We start from the raw sequence: 26,699 nt of genomic DNA, 5'->3' as shown, positions 1-26,699 counted from the left end.
GGTGGCTTTCTTTGTGACACAAAAAGGAGCAGTAGTTCCCCTAAATGTACTCATTAAAATATATTTTCCTTCTACACTTGGCCCTGAAGGATCATCTCAGCTTATGAGAACTAAGCTTCTGTCTATCTGATTATTAAATAATTTCTAAAGCAGATGAGAAACTACAGTGGTTTAAACAGCTAGGCTGAGGCTGCAGGGCTAAAAATAGTATAGCGGGCTCCTTTTAATTAGTAAGATGATGAAATATGACAGAAGAGAGAGATGTAGATATATGGATTTGTGTGTATGTGTGTCTTTAAAATTAAGTTATTACCTCAATACTAGATATTATTTATAACATATATGATACATGGTGTCTGATTTTTATGATGCCATTTATCTTCACTTAGGAGAGAAGACAGGCTAACTCAGCTTTCATAATGTCAATCCTTGTTGTATTCAAAAGGAAAACTGTAATAAGATAAACCTGCCACCATGCGCAGTGCCATCCTTTTTGAAACAAGATGGACTAGTAAGTGCTCCCAAGCAATAGACTGTCAGTTCTGCAACTCCAGGATATTGACCATTCCCCAGGGCACCCTGGAGAGCATGGAAGAGCCAGCCTAGCTTTATACCTGTGATTCCAGAGCATGGGAGCCTGACTTAGGGCCAAAGGGGCCAGGTATTGTGATGTTTATCCTACCACTGTGCTGCCTATGTATTTTTGAGGACTCTTCAAAACCTGAAGAGAGGAGAAAAGACATCTGCCACCCCTTTGCTCCAGCAGTGCTGGGCAGCATGTGCCCTGTAGTGTTCTGCTGCTCCACCATGCAGATGTGGCCCTTTGATGCTCACCAGATGACTGATGACCACGTTTAGTCCTGGGGCACAAAGCTGCCATGAAACACATGGACATCACAGCTTCAGACTTCTGTCGGGTGAGTTGAGGAGGCTGAGGGTGCCTGCTTGTTGGGGGCTGGATCAGATAGATGTTCCTTTGCTCCAAGGGGAATCCAGACAGGCACTGCAAACAATGCCCTTTGGTACAGAAGGATCTGACCACAGTGGGCACAATCCCCTTTTGGCTATTGCACTAAGGTGTCAGCTGATACTTTGTAAGCACCTGGAAGTAAAAGGTGAACCATCACCATAGTGAAAATTGCCCTGTCAAAATCTTGCTCTTAGTGTCTTGCTTAATGTGGACCAGATAGCACGTGGCTTTCAGAAAGATTTGCTGCAAAAACTCGGTACATTCATTAGTCATGAGGTGCCTTCTGTTGGTTAAAAGTATCAAGCCAAGGAAGACAAGACAGTGGGTCTTCAAGGAGTTGAAGACTGGTATAAAAAATTATCGAAAGCCCTGTTCTTTCTTATTCCCCATTGATCCATGTGAAGATGGAAAGCCTCTGGTTGCCTAGCAGAACTTCATGATGTCTTGCTAAAGTATGTCAAATGGTCTGGAGCTAATCCCTGACTCCTGAGTTATGACTGAGATAAGCAGGAGCCCTGTGGGTAAAATAACTTCCACTTCCAAGTCTGTGCTCCCAAAACCAGGTGTAAAGCTTTCCACCCAGTGCAGGAGACCAGTTTGGGAGCACTGTAAGATTTTTCTCGGGTGGGGCTTAACTCAAGTAAGAGACAAAAAGTCTGCAATACTCTGCAGTTTGTCAACACAAAGCTTTACTGTTTCTCTTTTGTTTCTCTTTCCAAAGTGTTGCATTTTTTCCTGTCTTTGTCAATCAAGAGATGGTGAGACCCAAGAAACCAGAAAAGGCAAACTTAGAGAGTCTGATTTTTTTCACTCAGGTGAAGACTCCCTGTCTAAGATGCTGGACATGTCTGGTCTTCTGGCTACAAGTCAGCTTTCTCTGATGTGGAAAGCAACACTGTAAGTACAGTATTTTCAGCAAGGAAAGGATCATGAACCTCTACCTCCATGCTACTGCTCTGGCTCTATGCTGCTTGCAATGTTCCCCAAAGTTCCCCAGATTTGAGTACAATGATGTAAAAGGAAGGGCTCTAGAAGAAAGGGTGTCCAAGAGTCAATATTCAAGTATCACTTTTTCCAGGCTCAAGACCATTGTATCGCCATGGGCAAGAAATCAAGCAAAGGGAGCAGGAGACCCCTTTGGATGAGCAGGGAGCTTCTAATAAATCTCAGACAGATTCTGGGATCTGGAAAGAGGAACTGGCCATGTGGGAGGACTAAAGGAACAGTCAGAGTATGTGGGGATGTGACAAAGAAGACCAAAGCCTATTTGGAATTAAGTCTGGCAAGGGATAACAAGAAGGGTTTCTACAAGTACATCAGCAGCAAAAGGAAAATTTGGGAAAATGTGGGACTGCTGCTGAATCAGATGCATGTTCTGGTGACAGAAGACACAGAGAAGGTCCGGTTACTGAATGTCTCAGTTTTTAGTGCTGAGGTTGGGAATCCTGGACTTTGGAAGTAAGAGAAGAAGGCTGGCGAAAGGGAGACTTTCCCTTGGATGTGGAGGGCTGGGTTAGAGATTGGCTTGGCAGACATATGTCCCATAAACTTCTTTACATTGAGGGCAGCAGAGCACCGGAATAGGCTGCCCAAGGAGGCCGTGGAGTCTCCCTTTGGAGACAGTCCAAATCCATCTGGAGACATTCCTGTGTAACTTGCTCTAGGTAACCCTGCCTAAGCAGGAGAATTGGATTAGGTGATCTTCAGAGGTCCCTTCCAACTGCAACTATTCTGTGATTTCCCAAAATGCTGGGTCACATGCTACAGCCAAATCTGAAAATTTTCCCAGGGGCCTACTGGCCCTCCCAGTGTCAGGAAGAGAAGCACAGTCTGGAGGTGGCCCAGATCCACAGGCAATTAATAGTTCAGTCAGTGTGGGAGATGATTTCATTTCAATTATGGCTCCTTAAGGCAAAGAAACTTTTAGCCCTTACTGGTTTTGAGATTTCTCTTACAGCCATCACTGGAGATATGACCTCATATTAATGTGCTTGCAAAATAGGCTCAGTGCTCCTCCCTTGAAGAGAGACAAACTGGGGGTCTGTTCCAGCCAAACCTTAAGCATACACTTTAACTTCATCACGCCTGTGCAGGGCCAGCTTGAATATGTGATCCTGTAATGAGCAATCACTTAAGCACAGTGGAGTTCTGGAAGTATGGACTGCTGAACTGCTCCACTGCTACACAGTCAGGGAGCTGCAGTGCATTTTGGAGAACTAGAGCATACAGAATTAACTTCATCTTAATTCAGTCCCTGAGTATGCCATAACGATCTCACTTTGGTAATAGTGTCCTCTGAGGACATTGTGACATGTCACGGTAGTGACTATTTTCTCATATGATGGCAATGACAAACTGCCATAATGCAAAGTATAAAAAAATCAGATTCTTTCTAGTTCTGGTAACTACCATGCCATCAGAAGATGAGATTTTTATATCTGTATTAAGACAAATGAAAAAAAAAAATATTTACAGCATGCTAGCCAATAAGACAAAAATTAACTAAAGTGCCGACCAATCTACTACACTTTTCTTTACAGCTACTTACATTCTAATCATAGCATCCAAAACTTAGCTTGTCAAGTTACCCTTCAAATCAAATGCAAGAAAAAAATCAATCTTTGGCTGTGCAACTATAAACCCAGCCAGTCTAGTAAAGTGAGAGTTACTCTTCCACGTACTTGGCAAATCTGGGAGCAGAATTTACCACTTGATGTAAATATTTCTGCATAGTTTATTTTAAAAAAAAAATTTAAAAATCTTTCCTACTCCTCTCCCTGGCAGACTCTTAGAAAGTAGTAAATATGCAGATGGGCATAGTGATATATTTTGTATCAACATATTTTAAATGTGTGCATATGCATTAGCTTTATAAATACATTCCCCAGGAAGTCTGCCAGTGGATGTACTACAAAGCCTTGTATGTTACATTTGGGTTTGCTTGCACAGTAGCACAGCAGTGTCAGGAAGGACTGCTCTCAGCTTATTTGCTCGACAGCAGCTCACACTTACCTGCACAGCTTCCTGTTTCTCTCAGGATTTACAAAGGTGCTATATTTATATGCCATGTATGTATGTAGTGTACATATAAATATACATATATATGCACACATGCAAGAATGTCATAAACTTATAGAATGCTTTGGGTGGGAACCTTAATGATCATCTAGTTCCAACCCCCCTGTAACAGGCAGGGATACCTTTCATTAGACCAGGTTGCTCAGAGCTCCATTGACCCTGTCCTTGAACACCTCCTGGGATGGAGCATCTGCAGGTTCTCTGGGTAGCCTGCTTCACTGCCTCACCACCCTCACAGTAAAGATTTTATTCTAACATCCAGTCTAAACCTACTCTGTTTTAGTTTGAATTCATTTGCCCTTGTCCTGTCACAATGTGCTCTTGTAAAAAATCCCTCTCATCTTTCTTGTAGGCTCCTTTAAAGTACTGGATAGCCACAATTAGGTAATCCCAAAGCCTTCACTTTTCAGACTGAACAAACCCAATTTTCTCAACCTTTCCTTGTAGAAGAGGTACTCTATTCCTCTAATCAGCTTTGTGGTCCTCCTCTGGATTCAGTCGATGTTTTTCCTGATGTCCTGTCCTGGGGACTCCAGAGCTGCATGCAACACTCCAGGTGGGGGTCTCATGAGAGCGGAGTAGAGGGGCAGAATCCCCCTCCACAACATGTTGGTCATGCGCCTTTTGATGCAGCTCAAAACACAGTCTGTGCTGTCCAGTATCCCTGCAACTCCGCTCCACTTGCAGTATCTGCCTCTGGTCCTGCCCCCTCTACCTGCTTTTCCTGCTCTGTAGAAAAATTGCTGCACAGACAGATCCCTGAACGCAAGTGGGGCAAGCAGGCCTTGCCCAAACTCTGGACAGACCAGCTGGAGGTTGGAGACTAATGAAGGACAAAGAGGGAGGACATCTGCCCACTGCCCTTGAGATCCCACTGTCCCCTTGTCTAAAAGATTTAACAGTGTCATGTTTCCTGCTGTGACTGTGCTCCTTTTCTGGTATCGGTATCATGAATGAGGCAAAGGGTATCGCACATCACTATTTACATGAGCACTGACACATGGGGGCAACGGAGGAAGCGGCTGCAGTGCTGTGGGTGGATGTGTATGTGGGATATCATTATCCATGCACTAGGGAACCGTACAGATACTGTTGCAATGGAGCTATGAGAACCATGCTCTTCTACTTCATTGTGCAAGGAAAAGCCACAGCAAATACTGTAGTGGGAATGTAGCAAAAAGGTAACTTTGTATTTAATTCTAGACAAAAAAAAAATCAATTTGCTTTTGCAATGATGATAAGCTAGAATGAGCACTATGCCATTTCTCCCCCCAGTCCCTTCTTTAGAGCTATTATTTAGATGAGCTATGGTATTAAGAGAGAAGCTGCAAAGATGCTAGCTGCAAAAATAAAGGATGAAATAAAAAGTCGAGCATCCACATTCCCCCCAGCTGAAAATGAAGTTCTGAGGAAAGGGAGGAGGGAAAAGAAAAGGAACTTACCACGCTGCGAGTGAACTTTTCTAGAGAAGTTCTACGACCTTGCTCATTCTCTGGCTTAACAGGGAACAAAGTAGGGAGATAAAAATACAGAAAAAAACCCTTCAGCTTAAATGCAGTCTTTTAAAACAGCAGCAAAATATAAGGAAGCAGCAAGAAGGAAAAGTTGTAAAAAAATGTAAAAAGCAGAAATAATTGTTTGCAAGAGCAAACATAAGAAATCGAAATACCTTAAAGAATGAGAGACATCACTAATTGTACTCTCAGAGAATGTCACTTTTCCCCTGTGAGTTTTTTGAATGGTTCATATATATCTGTGCATTGCTGTGTCTTACAGCTGTTGGTATTGATTTCTTGTTCACTGAATTTTCCTTCTGTTACTGTTCAAACTGGGAGATCTGATTCAGGTTAACATCTGCCAAACAGTATCAGAGGCTCCCATCTACTTGCGTAGAGATGAAAAAAAACACAGTAGCTTTCACAATATTAAAAAGCAATGTCTGAGTGAATATGGCACTGGAAGAAAACCACCACTGGACTCAGCGCTAGTGAACCTACACTCTTCTATTTATCCAAAGAGTAGAGGCATATTTCCAGTAAGGCATAACGTAAGAAAGCATATGCATGTCTTTGCATGACAATAGAAAGATACAGACCAGTTCGGGGCACTGGTATTTTTGTACCTGGAGTACAGGGCTATTGATATGCAAGAAGACATTCAATTGCACTGTGAGAAAACAAGTGTGTGCATCATGGCTTTATTAACATATCCCTGAGAAGGTTGCTCACTGCAGCGCTTCCTTCATTTGGCACAAGGGAGATCTAATCGCCATTAACAAGGAAGAACTAAATAATTTATTGGCATATTTGCTGGAATATATAAGAGAAAAAAAATAGTTCTAGAGGAGAGAAGAAACTCAATGCTACAGAAGAAAGCTCACTGCAGTCAGAAAGCTGTGGGCATTGCAGATTTCCAGGAGAGACACTTATTTTAATGTGGCGAGCCAGCAAAATGGGGGTGGTAAGATGGAAGTAAAACTTCCATGAAGGGAATAAGGAGCTACCTGTAATGGAAAACCACAGTAATGATGGTGCATCACAGTGCACTGGAAACAAGCACTGCACTGGAGAAGCACCTACCTGACATAGCATCTGCCACACATTCAGCTGCAGTAACAATCCCCAGGGCCAAAACCATACCAGATAAATTGGAAGAGAAGTTGTGTAGCTGAGTCTAGACAAAACCTTTTGATTTTTCTGCATGTTTATCACAGCTTTCACAGTTCTCTGATGTCTACAAGGTTAGTCTTAAGCATCTCATGGAGAAATGGGGCAGATCATCCCTGCTGCATCACCAAATATGAGACCAAAATACAAGGCCCTTTTAAGACAAGCAATATTCTTTATCCAGAAGAAAGAAATAAGCAACCTCCACACTTACAACCATTTGAGGAAGCCACGGAATCAGCTCTGATGTCCCAAAGTGCTATCAAGTGAAAGCTAGAGGCACATCACTTTAGCCCACACAGAGGATGGAGCCAAGGCCTCAAAGCAAACACCAAGCAATAAAGGAGCATTCCTGGCTGGCAGGAAGGCAGTCATGTACAGTCCAGTGGTCCCCAAAGGAGTATTTAACATACACTAATCTAAGGGTTAATTGCCTCTCCTTGCATGTGAGAGGAGACAAAAGGCAAAAGAAACATCAGCATCACAGATTCCCTCTTGGAAGTAGCCTCAGTGGTGTCCCTACACCCCAAGACAGCAGAGGTGACAGAGAGAAGCAGCATTCCTGCCACTTTGGCTGGACATGTCCCAGTGAACAGGACTTAGGAGAGCAGTGCCCAGCTGGGCACTGAGCCTCTATGCAGGTGGTAAGACCCACCAGCAGCCAAGTTAAAGACACAATTTCAGGAGAAGAAATACCTGAACAAAAGATTGAGTGTTCTGCAAGGCTCCTTAAGGGAGCAAGGCACTCAAAGTCTGTGGCATGATATTGCTGCAGGCTGGAAAATCAGTGTCTGACAGTGTCAAGTACATTTTGAAGTGGAGCTCTGGTGCGCACTAGGGTCAAAGGCTGCTATACAGGCCACATTGTGCCCCTGCACTCACTGTCAAAATTTAGTATCTCTGTTTTTTCTACTAGCAAGGTAATGTATCTTCCCACCCAGCAGAAAGGCAGGATGGTAGTCTTTAAAGACGATGAGCATCTTGTTGAGGTGCTGAGAGCTTGTCTGATGCAGGGGCCCCCACACAAGGCTATTTACTGCCTACCACAGCTGAGGACGTGTAGGGAAGCAGCCACACAGAGCACCGACAGTGTCTCACAGAAGCGCCTTGCAAAGCAAGGTCTGCAGTCACTCTGCACATTTGGCACGGTGGTGGCAGGCTGGGACCAGCTGGATGCGTGGAAAGCTCATCCCTATAGCATCCAGCTCTGAGTCAAAGCATGACATTTTCTAGTGAAATAAAAAGCAGCTGAGGCAGGCTGCCTGCAGAGTGATGAGCTGGCTTGAGCAGTTTGAATGTCCGTGGGTGTGGGTGCTGGCTGTTCAGCTCGCTGGCTCTTCCTGTCTGCTTGCCCGTGTGGCTGGCTGCTTGCCGTGCAGGGAATGCCTGCCCACAGCTCTGCAGCACGGGGCTGAGCTGGGGAGGCTGCCTTGCACACCAGATGAAGGAAATTTAAAAATAACAAAATGCAAAAAAGAAAAAAATAATGGAAAGACCGAATCACACCTATCCCGGTCCTGGTAACAGACCTGGGGTGTGGACCCTGGAGCTATTGTCTGCTGCAGCAGCCACAGCAGCCTTTGCACAAACATACACTGTGTGTGCAAAGGGGCAAAGACAGACAAACATGTGCATGCCAGGTCATGCAGTCCTCCTAGGTGCAAAAACACAATCTTTGCCAGTAAATACACCAACAGACTCCACCAGCTAATGGCAAAGGACATATGCGTTTGGATAAAATATGAAACAACCATCAAATGAAATCCTCTCAGCCCAGGCAGATAACAGAAAAATAGAGCTCACCACATAGAAGCCATTCACTAATTATTGACTGGCTTCTCCAAATTTTCCTTTTTTCTTTAATCATTTACCCAGCCTTCCAAACTTTAAGTTTCTTTGTGTAGATTCTGCTTGCATGAAATTAAATAGAAGAAAAGTTAAGAAAACCAGCTGACACTGACTATTAAAAGTAATTATGAGAAAATTGCTCAGCATCTTTGTAACATTCAAGACAAGTCCTGCCACTGAATCAAACTGGCCATGTGTGCCCTGATGGGACTGAGATGGGGGCATAATCTGCAACAGGAACCTTCCTGGACAATACAGAGCAGCTGGCAACAGGGGGTGTGGTTAAAAGCAATGCTTCAAAAGGTGTGTGCTGGAAATGGAGCCTGCTCCTCATGGCATGAAGCTCCTAAGTATCCCCTTGCTGATGCTTTTTGCCAGGGATCTGAAAAGGGCTAGGGAAATACATACAGAAACTGTCTTCTGAATGTGCAAAATTCTCTACCTCCCTCCCTCCATGGATTTATTTTGTTGGCTATTGAATCCTTTTTTTTTGGTATGGAACTTCGCGGGGGGGGGGGGGGTATTATTTTGAACTTGGTGAAAAATAATGTGTTCCAGAGGGAATGGCATTAGATAAAAATAAAGGATAATAATATCCCTTGGCCCTGGGTTCAGAAAATGCCAGGAGCAGATCCTGGGCTTTTTAGGCGCTCACATATACCTGTTCAAAGTGAGAAAGCAAAGGGTATGTACAGTGCTACCAAGCGGCCAGAGTATTTTGCATATATTGTGTGTTCATTTGAATAGGATCATGGTGAATTCACACTTCCCTGAACCAGCTGGTGAGCAAAACAATGCTCTAAACCAAGAAAATACCAACCTGCTCTTCCCTCAGTGCTGCAGGGCTCACTCCCATGGCTTCACAGCCTGTCTGCACTACAGCTGTGGCTGTCTTTCCAGGATGCTTCCCTGCCTATGGGCAGGGCCGGATGACAAGAAGCCACCCCATCCCAGGCTGACATGAACTCCAGCACTGTGACAGTTCAGCTGCCACTTCAGCTAATGCAGAGAAGCCAACCAATGTAATTGTTTCACCTTTACAGTGAGTAATGGAAAGTACCTCTCTTTGGAAAGAGGTCTCTTCTGTTCCTTTCGCTCCCTTCTCTGCAAAAATAACTAGCAGAACACGTGTCTGGCTGCTTCTTCACCATTAACAAAAGTTCCTGTACACTCACATCCCCTTCCATGGTGCACTAACTATTCTACAATGCTCTTTCCCCAAGGAATAAACCCCTGCTCTGCAGCCAAGTCACCCTGCCAAAATGCCTCCTTGTCTTGACTGAGGAGGTTTGTCACAGCACTTGTCCTGACAGGTGGATCACTGCTGTCTAAGTTCATCCAGCCACCATTTTGGCTACTGTGGAGAAGGGCTGGAGGGCAATGCAGCGGTGATTACCTGCTGTAAGTACTCTGCAGCAAGGTGCATCAGCAGAGACAGGAGCAGGTCAGTGCTTGACTCTGCGAAGCACCAGCGGGGCGTGTTGCATAGATACACAAATAAAATGCAGCGAGTCGCTCAGGGATCTCAGCACATCCAGCTCTTCACTGCTGAGACAGACACTTTCAGCAGAACCATGATTTCTACCTGCTGCAGAGAGGGAGCTGGGAATGGAGGCCCAGACCTCCAGTTGGGCTGGGCATATGGCCATTCCTCCTGAGGACAGGGCTGTGCTCTCATCTCTCCTCCAGCCTGGCAGGGAGGAGGCCTTCTGTTCAAGGCAGAAGGCTACACACCCAGTTTTTCCCCTTTGCAGCTCACTGCTTCCAATCACACCCTTGCTGGAGGCCAACCTCATGTTCCCTGCTGAGCACCATGAATCTGCAGGATTGAGGCCAGTAATACTGTGGTTACTTGCAATAATGACACTGGGAAGAATGGAGAAAAACATCTAAAACGGATTAACAAAATATGTATGTCTGGTCTGTACACAGCCTATGTCTGCTGGCTTGCATCAGTTAGTGGTGTGAACAATATGTTCCCCTCATAATTCTGTCATTGTATCTCAATCCCAACCCAGAAGTTCTTCACCCTCCATTACTGTACTCCCAGAGCAGGCAGGGAAAGCTCTCACATATGTGGTTATTGTATGCTGCAGAAGAAAGTAACTCTTCAAACCTACAGTATTTTACAAATACCAGAAATATGAAGTATGTTTTGAAGCACTAATCAAGCTTTGGCATCTCTCTGCTAAGCTATTATTACTGCCCTTTGAAAAAGAGGAGGATATAGGGAAGGGAAGGTTGATTTTTTTTCCCCAAGCTCACACAAGAAATTAAGTGGGGTAACCAGGGAAAGCATACAGATTTTATGGTTCCCAGTTCTGTGCTCTAGCCACACAGTCTACCTTTCCCTTTTTCCTGCCCTCTGTTTGCCATAACCCAGTGCTGGAGGGCAAAAGATCTCAATTGACACAAACTTATCCACAAAACATTAATGTGGGAATCTGAAGCCATACTTCATTTGCTTAGTGCAGGCAACTTTTTTTACCCCACGTCCATCATGCTGTGCTTCTGACAGAACTTATTTTCAGTAATGAAAGTAAGCTATATCATATCAGTGTGATATACAAGCCATGTGAGGATAATGACTTTGGGGAAAGACGGGCCTCAGAGAGATGTACTCATCACAATTTAAAGAACTGCAGTGAATTTCTATTTACATTAGTAAATCCAGGACTTTGTTTGCAGGCTCTAAACCAAATCCTCCATCCATGCAGGCTCTGATGTGTCACTGGGTTCCTCTTTTCATTCCCTTGCTTTCTAGCTATTTAGAGGAATTTTAAAAGACTACCTCTCAAAGCTGCAGCAAATATCCTAAAGATAGGACTATGTAGCTCAGTGTACAGAAATGTCATGCTCTTTATATCATCATCTCTGTACCTACTGTTTTCAAAACATTCACTTGCCCAACACAATGTAATGTGGTTGCAAAGAGCTTTACAGACTCTGGAGTAACACAAACTCCCCTCCTGCATAATGTGCAGCTGATGAACGGTGCATCTGCACAGATCTACTCCTGCCTTTTTTGTGCCTTCATTTGTTTACTTGTGCACCCACAGCTCTTTCTAAAAGAAACTTGATTCTTACTTTCACGGTTGCGTTAACATGACACCAAAACCTGCTCCTGCGGCAGTTTGCGGGGCAATGAGGATGTCATGCTGACACATCCAGGGCTTGATCTGACAGCAAACAAGGATTGCAAAAAAAGAAACCTTTGGTTTGAATGGGTTTGGCTGGGAGGAGAAAGCTCTCCTGGCTTTCAAGCACATGAACCCTCATGTGGTCAGTGGAGACTGGGGGGGTAGGGGGGGCATAAGCTGCTCGGGGTAGGAAGATGGCAGAGGCTTTTATGGTTTATACCATCAGATGACTTTGCCTCACACCTCCTTGATTCCCCAGTCTCTGAACTAAGTCAGGTCTAACCCTTCTAAATGTAAGCAGCACTGGTTTATGCTGTCTCAGACCAGACATTTTGAAATAGAAGGCTGACTGCTGCCGTCCACTACCTTTTGCTAATCCACCTGCCAGTAGTCTCAGGCACAGCAGACAGAGGGGCTTGTCTCCTTTTGTCACCATATGCATGCTTTTAGGGCACACAATGACAATCAGGACAAAAATACCACTGGGATTTCATTGTATTGTGCCAATGCAATGTAATTTGGCAGCACGCAGAGAATGCAGCAGAAAAACAGCAGGGAAGATGGTGATGGGAAACCACACACTCAGGCTGCAGGAGTCAGGAGTCAGTTTATGTACAGTCCTGGGAGCCAAATGCAAGTGGGACATACACACATGTACATGGCATGCACATGCACACAGACACACACATTGAGCTATGGGAATTAATCAGGAGTTGCAGGAAGCATTTGAGCACAGCCACAAATGCTGAAATCAGTAGCTTATCTCCTAGACTCCTTAGAAAGAGGAGACTCAAGGGCAGGAGTTGTAACTCTACATAACTACTCCTTTGCTACCCTGATCTGGAGGCTCCTGACAGAATCATGGTGGTGGCAGAGCTCATGCAGATACCAAAAAGGCTAAGAAGAGCTCAAACACAGATTTCCTGTGAGACAATGTGGCTGGAATTTTTGATTGCTACATGCATTGCAATTATTTCTTGTCTCTGAGGAAAAGGAAGCATCTCTGGGGAGGCAAAAGCAAGGGAAAGGAGGATGGGAATTGCTGCAGGGGGATCTATAGGTAAGGTGTCCAAAGGGAATATCACATGGTGAGACTAGGGAGGTGAAAACCTTAATAGCTGAATTTTGCACCAGTAATGAACAGAATGATGGGTTCTGCTTCTTGTATCACATACCATCTTTTCCATGAGAAAGAGGTAATACAATTTGTATTGCCTGCACTGAGTTTGGGAGACACCTGTGCAAGACAAACACCTTCCCATACTACTTTTACCTTGGGTCATCATGTTTTCCCCAAAACTCATGCTGAGGCTGTGCACATGGATGCCATGTCCCCAGTGAAGAAGATAAAAGTGCTCATTCCCTTCTTAAAGGAAAAAAAAAAGCAAACAATATTTTCACTTTCACACTAGCAGCAAGCAGCAGGCGAGAATCAAGATGTGCTAAGAGATGCAAGCATGTCCTTTCCAACAGATACCTTCTTCTTTGCCAGCAGTAAGTCCTGGTAAGCATTCGAACGCAGAAAGCGCGCGTAGCTGTCACTCTTCATCAGCTTGTAAATGTGCTCCTGTGGGATAGGGGGAATGAGACACAGAGAATTGTTATCAAACCTCTTTTAGACATCACAGGAACTTAAAACACAGAGAATTGGAAGGAAGAGAGACTGATCAGAGTTCTAATTAAGTCTGCTGTTATTGATTATCTGTGTTGTGGTAGTGTACACGAGGTCCACCCTGGGCCAGGACTCTGCTGTGCCTGGGGATGTATGAACACAAAACAAAGAGATGGCCCTCACCCCAAAGGCTGGCACATATTGTTCACTCATCAGGATTATTCTGCAAAGATTGCAACTCTCTGAAGTCCCCAGATTATAAGAAAGTGCCTACCCTGGAAAGAAGAAATAAACACCAGAAACTGTCTCATAGATTAGGTTCCATTTTACCAGTTACAGATACTTGAACAATCACTCAGCATTCCCTTCCTATTCCTGGAGGGGAACTGATATTTGCACACATTTAATCTCCACTTTAGACATGCACTCAAGTAAGCCAACGTGTTAATGTCCTGAAAAAGCCCATATCTGTGGTGACTATGCAGGGAAGTTATATGACTAGCTCCAATGTGATGGCTACATCCTATGTTTAAAGTTACATTGGACGAGTCTCTCTCTTAGGGTCTTAAGTCAAACTGCTGTTACTAGTTTGCTCTGAGAGCATTTACTATGTGTATCTTCAAATGTAAAAAGTGGTATTTCATTGCAGCAGAACTTAATACATACCCTCTTCTAATTTCCTCACTAAGCTTTACTTTCCTGCTGAGAATCCCTTAACACAGTCAGCTTTTCTCCTAGTTATCCCTGGATTTACAAAAGATATTATCCCAAACACCAGGAAAATCAAATCAAAATACTTTGACCAAATAATGACTGAGAACACACTAAAGGGCTCAAGAGAAAAACAGGCACCTTGGACCTTTCTCTTAGACTTTGCACTTTTATAGAGTCAATGAGTAGTTTTATCTATAGTGAATTATACAACATGAAATAGTCTCTCCTGACCTAAAGCCATTGTACATGAAACTTTAGAAGAACCAAACTAGACAGAAGTCGCATAGCTTATTTCAGTGTGTTAACAAGCTAAGCAGAATTCCTTTATCTTCACCATCACAGGTAATTAGCAATGACCTGCCTGTACACAGAAGAACTGCTTAATTCAGCTTTCTTACACTATTTGGTGTAGTCCTGTGAGGGTCACTGGTTTTCTTTTGGCACAGCATAAATGTATTCTTTGAGCTACATCCTGGTGTGGAACAATTTTACTGGTTAATTTCCGTACTTGCTTTTAGTCTTGACAGATCCTCATTTGTGCAGCACTATCTAGCCAAAGGACAGAACAAGATTTTGCAATAGAATCGTTCATATAAAGCTATTTAGCAACTGTCACCCTTCTTGCTTCAGAAAAAACACACGGTAGGGCACAGTTTCATACTCCTCATGTACAGCATTTCCATGAGATTTGACATCCAGCTGTGGGACATTTGTTCTATTTCTGCAGGACAGAATGAGCCAAGTACGCCTTAAGACAAGAAGAGGGAAAATAATGCACATCATGGATATGATCAAAAGGTTTGTATTCTCTCACGTGAATAAGGATTTTCAACATCAATTCTCTCTTAAGTACTTCAACTAGCATAAACTCAAGACTCTGTTGATTTAAACCCAACCGTACCTCAACCAGTTTGCCTGTACTGCTACATCTTAAGGTTTCCAAGGAGACTCAATGTCCTCCTAATGAGTTCTTTGTAACTACCTGGGAAACAAACCCACCTAACTGGTGCTTTTCTAGGACCATGAGGCGACTGATGAGTAAGTGGGCACCTTGTAGCCCTTCAACACTAAAGGGCCTGAGGGGTCTCCAGAGCCTTCATCCTCTTAGTGGTCCTCTTTACAGCAGCCAGTACGTGCAGGGTGCTGGTGGGACAGGTGCTGAGGTGGGCAGGTAGGTGCTGTGGCTGAGGCAACATGGTGGGTGACAGGGATATTTACATTGACATTTTGCTAGATGTGATTTTTTTTTTTTACTGTCTTTGGGCTCCAAATGGTTTCTTTACCAGTGGTCAGACAACTGCATCTGGTCTGAAACATGATGATAACATTTTTGGAAAATAACTGCCAGTTTTCATTGCCATACAGGCAGAGGCAAAGGAGAGCACACGAGGCTGGCCATATGACCCACCTGTATGCCAGCGACAACTATCATTCTTGCTCATGTCAAGACAACTTCATGTATTTGACCTTTAAACAGTATAAACTCAGTAACTGGCGGTCAGAAGGAGAAAAAAATTGTTTTGATCCTGAGATGAAATAAACCACAAGCTGCCTTCTTAACTGAAGCCCTTCCCTGAAACAGGACTATTGCACAGCCACAGCTCTGCTGCCATTGCAGTTATCTAATTGGTATGAAGCGTTTTCTCTGCTTTTCACATCTTGGAATCACTAAACAGCAACAGTGCTACCTTTCAGCTGATCACCACAGATATAATCAAACAGGGAATAACTATTTCTAGGCTTTGAATGCTAATGAAGAAAGAAGGTTGGGCATAGGAAAAGAAGAGACATGCATAGCTTCATAAGCAAACTTTACTTTTTAATTGTAAGAATTCAAAGGGCTTGCTTTCAACAATCTCTAGACTGAAGGCATGAATGATACACTAATAATTTATTTTACAACACTGCATTTCTGAAGCACCTACTGGAAATCTGAGCCAGTTGCTCAGATCAGCAAAGACTGACTTCCAATTTGCAACAGTACAGGACAGTTTGTATTGCTACAGTGAAAATCCCTACTGAGACTGCACCATGAAGATTTCTGCTAAAATTGTGGCTGTGGTGTGTGTCCAGCCCATTTACACACCAAATCTAGCTGCAGGATGGGAAAAGCCAGTGACTGGAACATTTGTTTTGATCTGTAGCCTACTCTGTTCCTTGCCACCAAGCTATTTTCTCTTATGCATTCTAGAAACTGCAACTTCCTAAGGAGAACCTACAGCTAGTGTTTAGCAGCTCCTCATTCCATAAATACATTGAAGGCTACTGGAGATCTAAAAACTGATCGTATTCTTCTGTGGAAGCCTGAGCAACAGGCAGAGGTGTGGGCTTGGATTTAGTTGCTCTGTGCAACATGTGCAAATTGTCTTGTCCTTCTCTGTCATGGATTTTTAGCTCACTTTGGATCATTGCAACCCACTGGTCTCTCACTTCTTATGTTACTGAGCAGCTGGGTGTTTTTCCACCTTTTTATCACATGGTGGAAAGAAAGGACACCCACATTAAAGACTGAAATTTCCCAGTGCAATGCACTTTATAAACATGCACAATCTCCCTGACATTACGTGACAGTGCTGGTAAGAAGTTTGAGCTTTTCCATCCCTATACTGAGATCATTCTCCATTTTTAAGTTGTTTATTACAGGGTAATGAGCTCACTACTGCTGGTTCCCTAAATAGAAAAAGTAAATGCACTACCTGTGTAACTTTTAACAATGCAGCTGCAGACATTCTAGTCTCTTGCACTGTGAGTAGTCTGTCCACAATTATCACTGCAACACTTCTTTACAAGTGCCATGGGAAATTCCTGTGCCCTATCTGCACAAGAGCTGAGTACCATTTCTTCTAGGTGATGTAGCCTCTCCCAGCTATTGCCATGTACCACTTCCCAACTATGGTTCAGTCTCACAGCTCCCTGCTCCAGCCCTAAGACAGCAATCCTTTAGGGAGTTACACTGCAAACCCAAGGATTTAAAACAATAATCTAACAAAACTGCCCAAGTGATCTATTAAAACATTAAACAAGGTAGCTTATAAAACCAGATAAAAGACAGGGAAAAAAAAGTCTTTAAAGATTTGTCCAGCAGTTGACAGGCATCACGTGTCCCACTGGTCTCCCCTGCAGCCTTGCTAGCTCTTTCTGAGCACCGAGCTGCCATCTCAGGCCACTGCAGTGGCAGCTCCAAGTAGAGACAGGGACTGACTTAACATGTGTGAGGAAGCCCTGGCAAGCTGGCTTTTTCAGCTGACCAGTCACTCCGTCCCTCACACAGCATGCTGCTGATGAGTGCTGGCTGTACTGATACTCCCCATGACAATGGGTGCACACTGGGAAATATCAGGCTAACATGGAGACTGGCACAAGAATCTGCTTTTCTAAGTGCAGTGGATTTCATCTCCAGGAAGCAAACAAATCCCTTACAAGACTTGTGCAAGCAGAGTGGGTTTCTTATCAAATGTCCCCATGACTGTTGTTTCCCAGCTCTTGAACCAAAACAACAGAGGCAATGGGATCTGCTTGCATCTCATCATGAGAAGAAGGCAGACCCTCTCTTGTGTTTTATGCACCTGAATCACATCTCCTCTATGGTGGGGAAAATATGGAGTGGTCCTGGGGGCTGTCCAGCTTTACTGAGCATACTCTCTATATATGGTCTTCTGTCATGAGAGTTACACTTCAGACAACATAACCATTCCACTTGCCACAACCATTACATGATATAAAGAAGAACAAACAGAACATTTAAAAGGGGAAAATGTTGTCCCTTCTAGAAAAAAAAGGAACCAATGAGATAAATCACAAAAAAACCCTCTTTTACAATTATGTGAAACCAACAGGAAATCCCACCCTTGACAGCTGACAGCCTAAGTGCAGGGAAATAAATCCAGATAAGGTTCAGCATCTCTTGGCTATTTTCCTTCCACAAGCTTTACCTTTGGAAAGAGATGAAGGACAGGCTTAGTAAATTATTCCTGACAAGAGGGGAAAGGGGGAGGAAAAAAAAAAGTTTGCAATCCAGACAGGAATGTAGGAGGTGGCTGAGATAGCAGAAACCATCTCAAAGCTGCACCTGCTCCAAATCAATGTGCTGCAATGTGATCTCAGGTCTCTCTTCCCCCTCTCAGTCAAAGCACAGTGACCCTGGGGAGGGCATGACTGTCAGATAAGCAGAACACTGGGAACACTCAAGAAAAATGTGGGAAAAAACCTGAATGATAAAAAAATAATAACATCTGCCTCGCATAAGGCACATGGTAGAACCCAGGAATTACCTTCTCTGTTAAGAATGTTTCTTTTTAGCAGAAAACCTTGGTTCTTTCCTCTGATTTGTGTATATGAGACAAGAAGAGAATTGGTGGTTAAACATCCATTCCTAATTCCACTAGTATTTTACTCATCTTGATATTTTGTGACAGGCTTGAGATTTTTTTGGAGATGTGAAGGCCAAGCACAACGTTCTCATGAACTCTGAACACCAGCTAGATTCCAGAAAGCCCTTAAATTTGAACTTGCAGATATAAATTTTTCCCTGTTTGTGGCTAAACACAGCTGCAAACTTTAGGTGATGATGAGAAATAAGGAAATAGCCAATTCTTTGCTCACTTCAAGCAGAGGTTTCCCATTTAGCACATTTATGGAACTGATCATCTTGACTACCATTACACAGCATGTACAGAACAACCAAGTGATCAGGCTCAGTTAGCATGGGTATAGGAAAAGCACATCCTACCTGGCCAACCTGATTTCCTTTTATGACCAGGTGACCTGCCTGGTGGATGAGGGAAAGGCTGTGGATTAAGTCTACCTGGACTTCAGCAAAGCCTTCAATACTGTCTCCCATGGCCTTCTTCTGGAGAAGCTGGCAACCAGAGAGGTGCACTCTTTGCTGGGTTAAAAACTATCAAAATGGCTGGGCTGAGTGAGTGGTGGTGAATGGAGTTACATCCTGGCAGCCACCAGTGATGGCCCCAGAGCTCAGTATTGGGGTCAGCCCTGTTTAACATCTTTATTGATGATATGCATGAGGGGATCAAGTGCACCATCAGCCAGTTCACAGATGACACTAAGCTGGGTGGATGTGTTGATCTGCTGGAGGGCAGGAAGGCTCTGCAGAAGGATCTGGACAGTCTGGATCAACAGGCCAAGGCCAATGGTAAGAGTGCCAGGTCCTGCACTTGGGTCACAACAGCCCCAGGCAGTGCTTTAGGCTGAGGGATGAGTGACTGGGAAGCTGCCTGTCAGAAAAGGACCTGAGAGAGCCGGTCTACAGCAGCTGAACATGAGCCAGCATGTGCTCAGGCAGCCAAGAAGGCCAATGGCATCCTGGTCTGTATCTGCAATAGTGTGGCCAGCAGGAGCAGGTCAGTGATTGTCCCCCTGTACCTGGCACTGGTGAGGCCACACTTTGAGTCCAGTGTCCAGTTTTGAGCCTCTCACTGCAAGAAAGAAATTGAGGTGTTGAGCATGTCCAGAGAAGGGCAATGAATAGGGTGATGGGTCTAGAAAGTTACTCAGATAAGGAGCAGCTGAGGGAGCTGGGATTGTTCAGCCTGGAGAAAAGGAGGCTCAGAGGAGACCTTATCACTCTACAACTGTCTGAAAGGACAGTGTAGCCATGTGGGGGTCAGCATCTTCTCCAAGGCAGCCAGCAACAGAATGAGAAGAAATGGCCTCCAGCTATACCAGCAGAGGTACAGGTTGGACATCAGGAATAATTTTTTCACCCTTTCAATTGAAAGGGTGGTTAAGCAATGGAATGGGCTGCCCAGGGAGACAGTGGAGTCACCAGCCCTGGAAGTGTTCACGAAATAAATGGAGGTGGCACTTAGTGCTGTGATTTAATTGACATGGTGGCGTTGGGTCAAAGGCTGTACTTCATGATCTTTGGGTTATTTTCCCACCTTAATGATTCTATTCCGTGATTTTTAGCTCATTTTTGGGAGTTTACACTAAGGCTAGATAGCTGTTGAGATGCACTTGAGCTGCAAGGGTCCACTTTGCCTTTCATAAACTGGTCAGAAACCTCCTTGCTGTAGCTATCCCACTAATATCTGGATTCTTTTGGAGCACTCCTTCACCCTGTCACTATGGTATAATACCTGTCACCTGGTATTAACTAGTGAGAGCTGATTTGGAGACCCCTTTTGTATTGCAAGCATGCAGCCGAACCTCTGGCCAACTCCAAAGGAGATTTGCAGCATGTCAGACAAATCCATTAAAAGAAAAGGCCACAAGCAATGTAAAGCAGTAGATTAAACAACTAAATAAATAACAGCACACTGCAATGAATGCTAATATTTGTGTCACCTGTATGCTTGGCACTGGGGAGGAGTTTATTGCAGATTCACATGAGAGAGTGCTGCCTGAGTGAAAGCCTCGTGGCCTTTACTGGAATGATGGGAAGAGATGCCAACTGAGAACCTGCCTGGAGTTTGTTTTTGGAAGAGCTGTCTCTATAGCACAAAGAGGACGTGGGAAGGAGAAAGCAGACACTTCTGCAAGCACATAGTGTGTGACTGCTGCACCTACAATTAAACTTGGCAGCAGCCTAGTGCCTGTCTGTTGGCACCTCTGCTCTGCACAGACATTTGTGGCAAAGGAGCTGAGGTTAACCCCTGTGCCAGCACACACACATACTGCAGTCAGCAAAACCTGCTATCCACAGGTTGTTAGAGATGTGTCCTGTTAACTCTGCTGTACTCTTCCCAGCTAATCCTCAAAAATCCTGTTTGACCAGCAGAACCCCTTACCACACCATCACCAGGATCTCCCAAAAAGCCAAAGAAAGGAAAGGACACCTATTCCTCTTTAGCAGTTGCTTGTGCCAAAACTGAACGCAACACTTTTCAGGAGCAATTATGATCAATTGCATTCAACCTAAATGATGATGCTAAAATGCGTTTTGGAAAAAGCAGTAAAAATTGCCGCATCAGCTCTGAAAGCTGAAGTAGTTGGTAGCAGGCACAGTTGACATGAGCCAAACAGTGAAGAAGCTGCAGAAGAGGCCTTCACATTTGCCCTGATTTAACCTGATGGGAAAACACCAGTGAGGGTGAGAAAGCAGGGAAACACGTATATTTTATTCCAATTGCCTTTACTGTTTCCAAATCCCCACTAAGAGTGCTCCTGGATCTGCTTATTCTGGTCTCTGCATTTAGGATTTCACTCTTCTCAAAAATGCCCTAGTGCCTTTTTGAGCTGTTTGCCTGCATTGAGCAGGATGAGCCCCTTCCCGGAGGCTCTCTGGTAGCCGGCAGTGCTGCCATCTAGCAGGACCAGGCGGGACTGGGTGCTCTGGCTGCTGCGGGACTGTGTGACTGTCCTGGATTTATAGCTGGAAAAGAAATGCTTCAGGTTGCTAAATGGCACATAAGGGTCTTGGTCAAGAGCGCATTGCTCTGGAAAATCTTTTTTTGCCAGTCTCAATTATTCAAAGCACATAATTTACACCAAGTTTTAGCTGGTGCATTTTTTTTCACACTCAAGCAAGTTGCTTTTACTACTAAGGGAAAAAAAGATGAATAAATATCCTGTAATACAGACCAACCTCCATGCTAAACTAAAAAGCATAATTTTTTTTCAGCCCACAAATGAAATTATGCTGGGCTGAAGGCACAGGAACGTAAGAAAGAGCGTTAGCAAGACGGATAACTGTAAGCAATGAGAGCTCATCTTGAGTAATACACAGAAATCCTTTGTTTAGCCCTGTAGATACATAGTTGGAAACACAATGTAAATCTTTCATGGAAAAGCACACTGATAAAAGAAACACATAAATTTAGCTATGGCTCCTCTGTAAATTGATGAGACAACTGGTTTGCTTCATATCTTCAAACACAAATGTGAGGGCAGAGCTGTTGAGGGTCAATGGCAGACACAGTGCAGAGGACTAGGGGCAAAGGGCTGTTGAGTGCTGTGCAGTTAAGGGGTCAGCCTGGTACTGCAGGAGGATTTAGTCCTAAATATAGCAAGGGCTATCCTGGGAGACAAGAGTGGGCTGCCGGGAGTCTAACGCCATATGAGCAGCTTTAGGTTTTGAGAACAATGATCATGGCTAAGAGGCTGATTCTCTCAATATGGGCCAAATCCTGGCTACTGGCAAAAAGCCCAAGTGAAAAGGTTTTGCCTAGGAGGAAACCTTCTGTAGCATTCAGGAGACTGGCATTTCTTTTCCAAACAATACAATATGTAGAAATTGCAGCAATGAAGATGAGGTGTTTTCCTCCTGTGCATGCTGTGGTACAGCTATGAGGTGTAACTACTTAACCTTTTCATCAACAACTTGACACCTGCAGGCTGTCAGCAACTTCCTCCTTGTTTTCTCCATGAAAAATCCTGCCAAAAAGCTGAACTGTACTAAGGACAGGAACATGCAGAACCCCCTCACACGGTAGAAGGAAATTCTATTTCAGTGGGGCATTCTGTGTTCCATAGGAGATGGTGATAGAGCAGGATACAGCCCTACAGAAACAAGCAGAACACAGCTTCTGAGTAAAGGTGGCTATGCTGAGATAGGGAACACCAGGCCTGCTTGGATGCCTACCTAGAGAACACGTACTGGATAGATAAACAGTTTTCCACGCCTCATCAGCATTTTGACTGTAAGACATCTGCTGCTATGTCATCTTGGGCTGCCATTAAGTGGTTGAACTCAAGATCTCAGAGTCCAACTATCTATTGAAATCTTATAACTGTTTGCCAGCAAACCCCATCCTGACAGCCCACATTCATAAGTGCTGTGGGCTGAGCAGAGATATGAAATGCAGTGCTGATAGATCTTCCCAGAGATTATTTATTAAATTTTTAATTAGGAGTGTGAACACTTAAAAAGGTAACAACCCCTTAAAAAAAATTAAAGATCACAGTTTTCCTGCAGTGCATGGGTTTAGCAGGAAGAGACCATAACCCCAAAGTCCATGAGAAGTAGACTCCTGCAGTTCTGGCTTCTTGATTAGATGAAAGGATGCATTTGCAAACACTTTTACTTCCTATTTGGGAGAAAATAAACAGTATCAGCAGCTTCCTGACCTTCACATCAAGAGGAAATTCTCTTGCTCTGGATCTGACATGCAGTTGTTTCTTGCTTTCAAGAAGCACAGTGCACACTACTGACACAAGAGTCCCAGAGTCTGAGTGCTGAATTCAATTTTTGAGCAAGCTAGAGACGTTCCCATATAATCCATCTAAAGGTATTTTATAGAGGTAGGAAATGTCTGGCACTGAGGCACTGTTAATACTCATGCATGTAGTTTTAGACAGCTTGGCAGGATCAACACCCTGAATAACAGGCAGACTACTGTCCTGTGGGAATATGCTGACTGTTCTTGTTACCCCATTCCCATGATCTTTCATTTGAAGAGATCTGTTGCCTTCTGTCACTGTGTCTGCAAGGAGAGGGGTCACTTGTGACTTTTTTCTGGCCCTTTTTCTGCTCATGTGTGACGGAAGGACATTAGCTTAGACAGTAGTTTGATCTCTGATGCCTTCAGAGACTGAAAGGGAACAGCAAAACAAAGGCTGGATGGTAGATGTTTTTCATATAACATGACTACAAAACCACAAATTAAAATGGAAGGCAGAAGATAAAAGAACTACTTTCTGATGTGTGGTGCATATGCACATTAAAAAAAAAAAAACTCCCAACAAAGCAAAGCAAGAAAATAATAACACAGAGTATCTGCTCCTATGTAAACCTCTGCTTCAAGTCTTTTGTCTCCTGCTTTGCACAGCACCAGGCACACCAGCACAAGTCTCCACCATCACTATCTATTTTTGCTCCAGACACCTAACTACTCTTCTGGCTGTATTTGTGGGGCTCTTGATTTTAGATTCCGTTGTAGGTTGTTTTGTGAAATCCACAAGAGCAGGAGCTTGCACTTTTGCTTCTAATTGTAATAAACACACAACAGTGAGACTCTGTGTTTTCTGTAGTCACCATAACCCAAATACAAGGAAGAGAACCAGAGTGCAGTGAAAGGAAGGATTTTTTCCTCCAGTCCCACAGAATCAGAGCCAAAGAAGGAGAAGGGAATAACAGTCAAGTCCTTCTTCAGTCCCTAACCTCCACAGGAAGGTGCAGGCTGTCAAAAGCCCCAGGAGCCGTGGGCACACCATTAACTTGTAAATACTGTTGTCATGTAGCAGTGCTTTCAATTCCCCACAGCACAGGCTCAATGTCTCTAAGCAGCACTGGTTAAGGTGGACTTGATCTTCTCTTAGAGGCAGAGCACCTTGGTCTGCACCATGTCCCCTAGCTGGCTGCCTGCACTGCTAACCAATCCTTAGTCCTTGTCCTTTACACGCATGCACGTAACTCAGGTGACTGGACAAAACTTTAAGAAAATAGGAATAATGCTTCTCTAAGTTCTTACACGAAAGATGACACAGACACACAATGAATGATTATTTTCACATCTTCCTTCCATGTTGTGATTTTACTCCAGACCTACAAAAGGAATTCTCTATGCCCGCTGAATAGACATCAGGCCTTCCACATCCTGTGCATGCTTGAAAACACAAAGCTAGGAGAAGTCCCCCCTCATTTTCCCTTCTTGGTAAAAAATAACATTTCACTTCCAAGAGATCCTTGCTTAAACTTGGGAGTTTGGTTTTGAATTCAACAGGATCCTGTCAAATTCTCTCAGCACCTCGAGCTTCCTGATAGAACCAGAATGCAAACTGATGACTAATCACTGATGAATCCTGCAAGGACTTGTATCTCTGTCACAGTCTAGAACAAACTGAACTACACATGAAGCAGCTGAGAGCATGAACATGATGCTGAGCACATCTCAAGACTAGATTTAAGGAAGAAAGTTTGTACAATGAAGATAATGAAACCCTGACCAAGATTGTCCAGAGAGGTGGTGGATTCCCTATCTCTGGAAACATTCAAGGTCAAGTTGAACAAGCCTCTGAGAAACCTGATCAAGTTGAAGATCTGCCCTGCTCATTTCAGGGGAGCTGGACTAGATGAAATTTAAAGGTGCTTTGGTGTCCCAAATTATTCTGTGTTTCAAATCTGGGACAGGTACATTTCTGGTTTGAGCTGCCTGGAATTTAGCATTGTGGTCTAAATCTGCCCTGGAATTAGCCAAGGATCTGAAAAGAGCAGTTAAAATTCCTAAAAGAGCCTGGATTAGAACTGAATTTCTCTGAATTATCTTCAAAGAAACAACAGCTGGTTAGTTCAGGAAAAGGAATGTCAATCTAAAAGTCTATTTTATTTATTAAATAATAAAAATAAACAAAGAAAACAGGAAAGGAATTCCAAAGACAACTCTGTGGCTTACCTGACTCTGGTACACCTAGCTCTGAAGTCTACCAGTAAATGTAGACTAAATGTCCTTACAAACATTACTGTGAGAAAACACAATGTGTCCTGGTGATACTAGCTCCCAACACCAAGGGACAGAGGAAGGGATTAAAGATTTTCTGAAGGCAGAAAGACATTTTAGGAGAGGCAAGGAGATGCTTGATGGGGGTAGGGGAAGAATGGTTAAAAAACTAATAACATGTACAGATAAGCCATAATTGTCACACTTACAGCTATGTGTTCCCATGTAAAGATGAATTACTTTGGCTGTCAGCAGCTTCATTAGCCAAAAGAGGCCATTCAGATGGACCCAAACCTATTTACTTTCCAGAGCTGGCAGTGCCTGCTTCATATTGCACAGCCCCATATTGGTTGTTCAATGATGCTGATAACTCCTGTGGGAGCTTACATCCTGCTAAGTACTTCACTGTTTAATTGAACTGACCTTTCCTGACGATGCCCCTTGTATTAAAAGCTGCTTTGCTCCCCAGTGAAAATGGTATGATAATCATAATATTTTACACAGAGGACAGTTGTTTAAGAGCAGAAAATAATCAGCTAAATTGGTAGGCTCCCCTCTGAAGGGGCCCAGCACTAAAATGACAGAAGGTGCTGCGGACCAAGACAGGTGGCAGAGCTGATGATGAGGACAGAGCTAGGAGCAGCGCTGGGCTGCTCAAGGACAGAGACACCAATAAACTGGACAGCTGGGGAGGGGAATGCAGGCTGAGCTAGCACAGCACACTCTGCTCAGAGCTGAGATGTGCTGGCACAGATTGAGCTGGGCACGGGGTGGGCGATGGCACCTGCAGGAGCCACAGCAGGAAGGGCAGCTCTATGCAAGCCCAGCAGTGCAGGACTGTGGAGTGCAGCAGCACTGAGGGACACTGCACAGCAAGTATCTTAAGCTGAGATGGGTAAATGGCACAATACTTGCTTCTGTGGAACAGGAATCCATCTCAGAGAGATGTCTGAAATAAATGCATACCAAATTCAGGTTTGGATTAGGAGTGCTTTGGGGATTGAGATTTGGAGCTGAGATTTTCTTAAACAGAGCAGCCATTTGCTTTCAGACCATGACTGGCCTGGGGACAAAGAGGTTTGAAGCAAGAGGAATGTTTGCCAAGAGCCCCTTTTCTCCTTGTTTTTATCCAGGCTAGTTGCCTTACCAGATGGTTGAGCAGCATCTGGGAGAGCTCTTTGGGGCTGGGAGCCAAGGGTGTGCAAAGAAGCGCATCAATGTAGACTGTTAAGCACCCGATAACAAATGATGCTTTGCTTTCAACTTCCTTTTATAAAGCCTTTGCTGGCCTGAATGTGCTCTGCTACACCTTGCCCTTCCCAAGTACAACAATGT

The 26,699-nt window shown here is 44.0% G+C and overlaps 1 protein-coding gene across 4 annotated transcripts in view; it reads right to left on the bottom strand.

Annotated features, from left to right (window-relative positions):
• RGS6 (regulator of G protein signaling 6) overlaps positions 1–26,699 on the bottom strand; it is a 258,147-nt gene that overhangs the window by 9,721 nt on the left and 221,727 nt on the right. For 3 of the 4 annotated variants that reach the window (XM_053980328.1, XM_053980329.1, XM_053980331.1), the window contains 2 exons: positions 13,180–13,269; positions 5,491–5,544 (listed from right to left, as the gene is read on the bottom strand). In XM_053980328.1, coding sequence (XP_053836303.1) covers positions 5,491–5,544; positions 13,180–13,269 — 144 coding nt within the window. The remainder of the gene's footprint in view (positions 1–5,490; positions 5,545–13,179; positions 13,270–26,699) is intronic. The other variant, XM_053980330.1, reaches the window with a different exon arrangement.

Source organism: Vidua macroura, chromosome 6 (assembly GCF_024509145.1).
Source record: "Vidua macroura isolate BioBank_ID:100142 chromosome 6, ASM2450914v1, whole genome shotgun sequence".
Classification (NCBI taxonomy): domain Eukaryota; kingdom Metazoa; phylum Chordata; class Aves; order Passeriformes; family Viduidae; genus Vidua; species Vidua macroura.
This window is presented reverse-complemented; position numbering and strand designations above follow the sequence as displayed.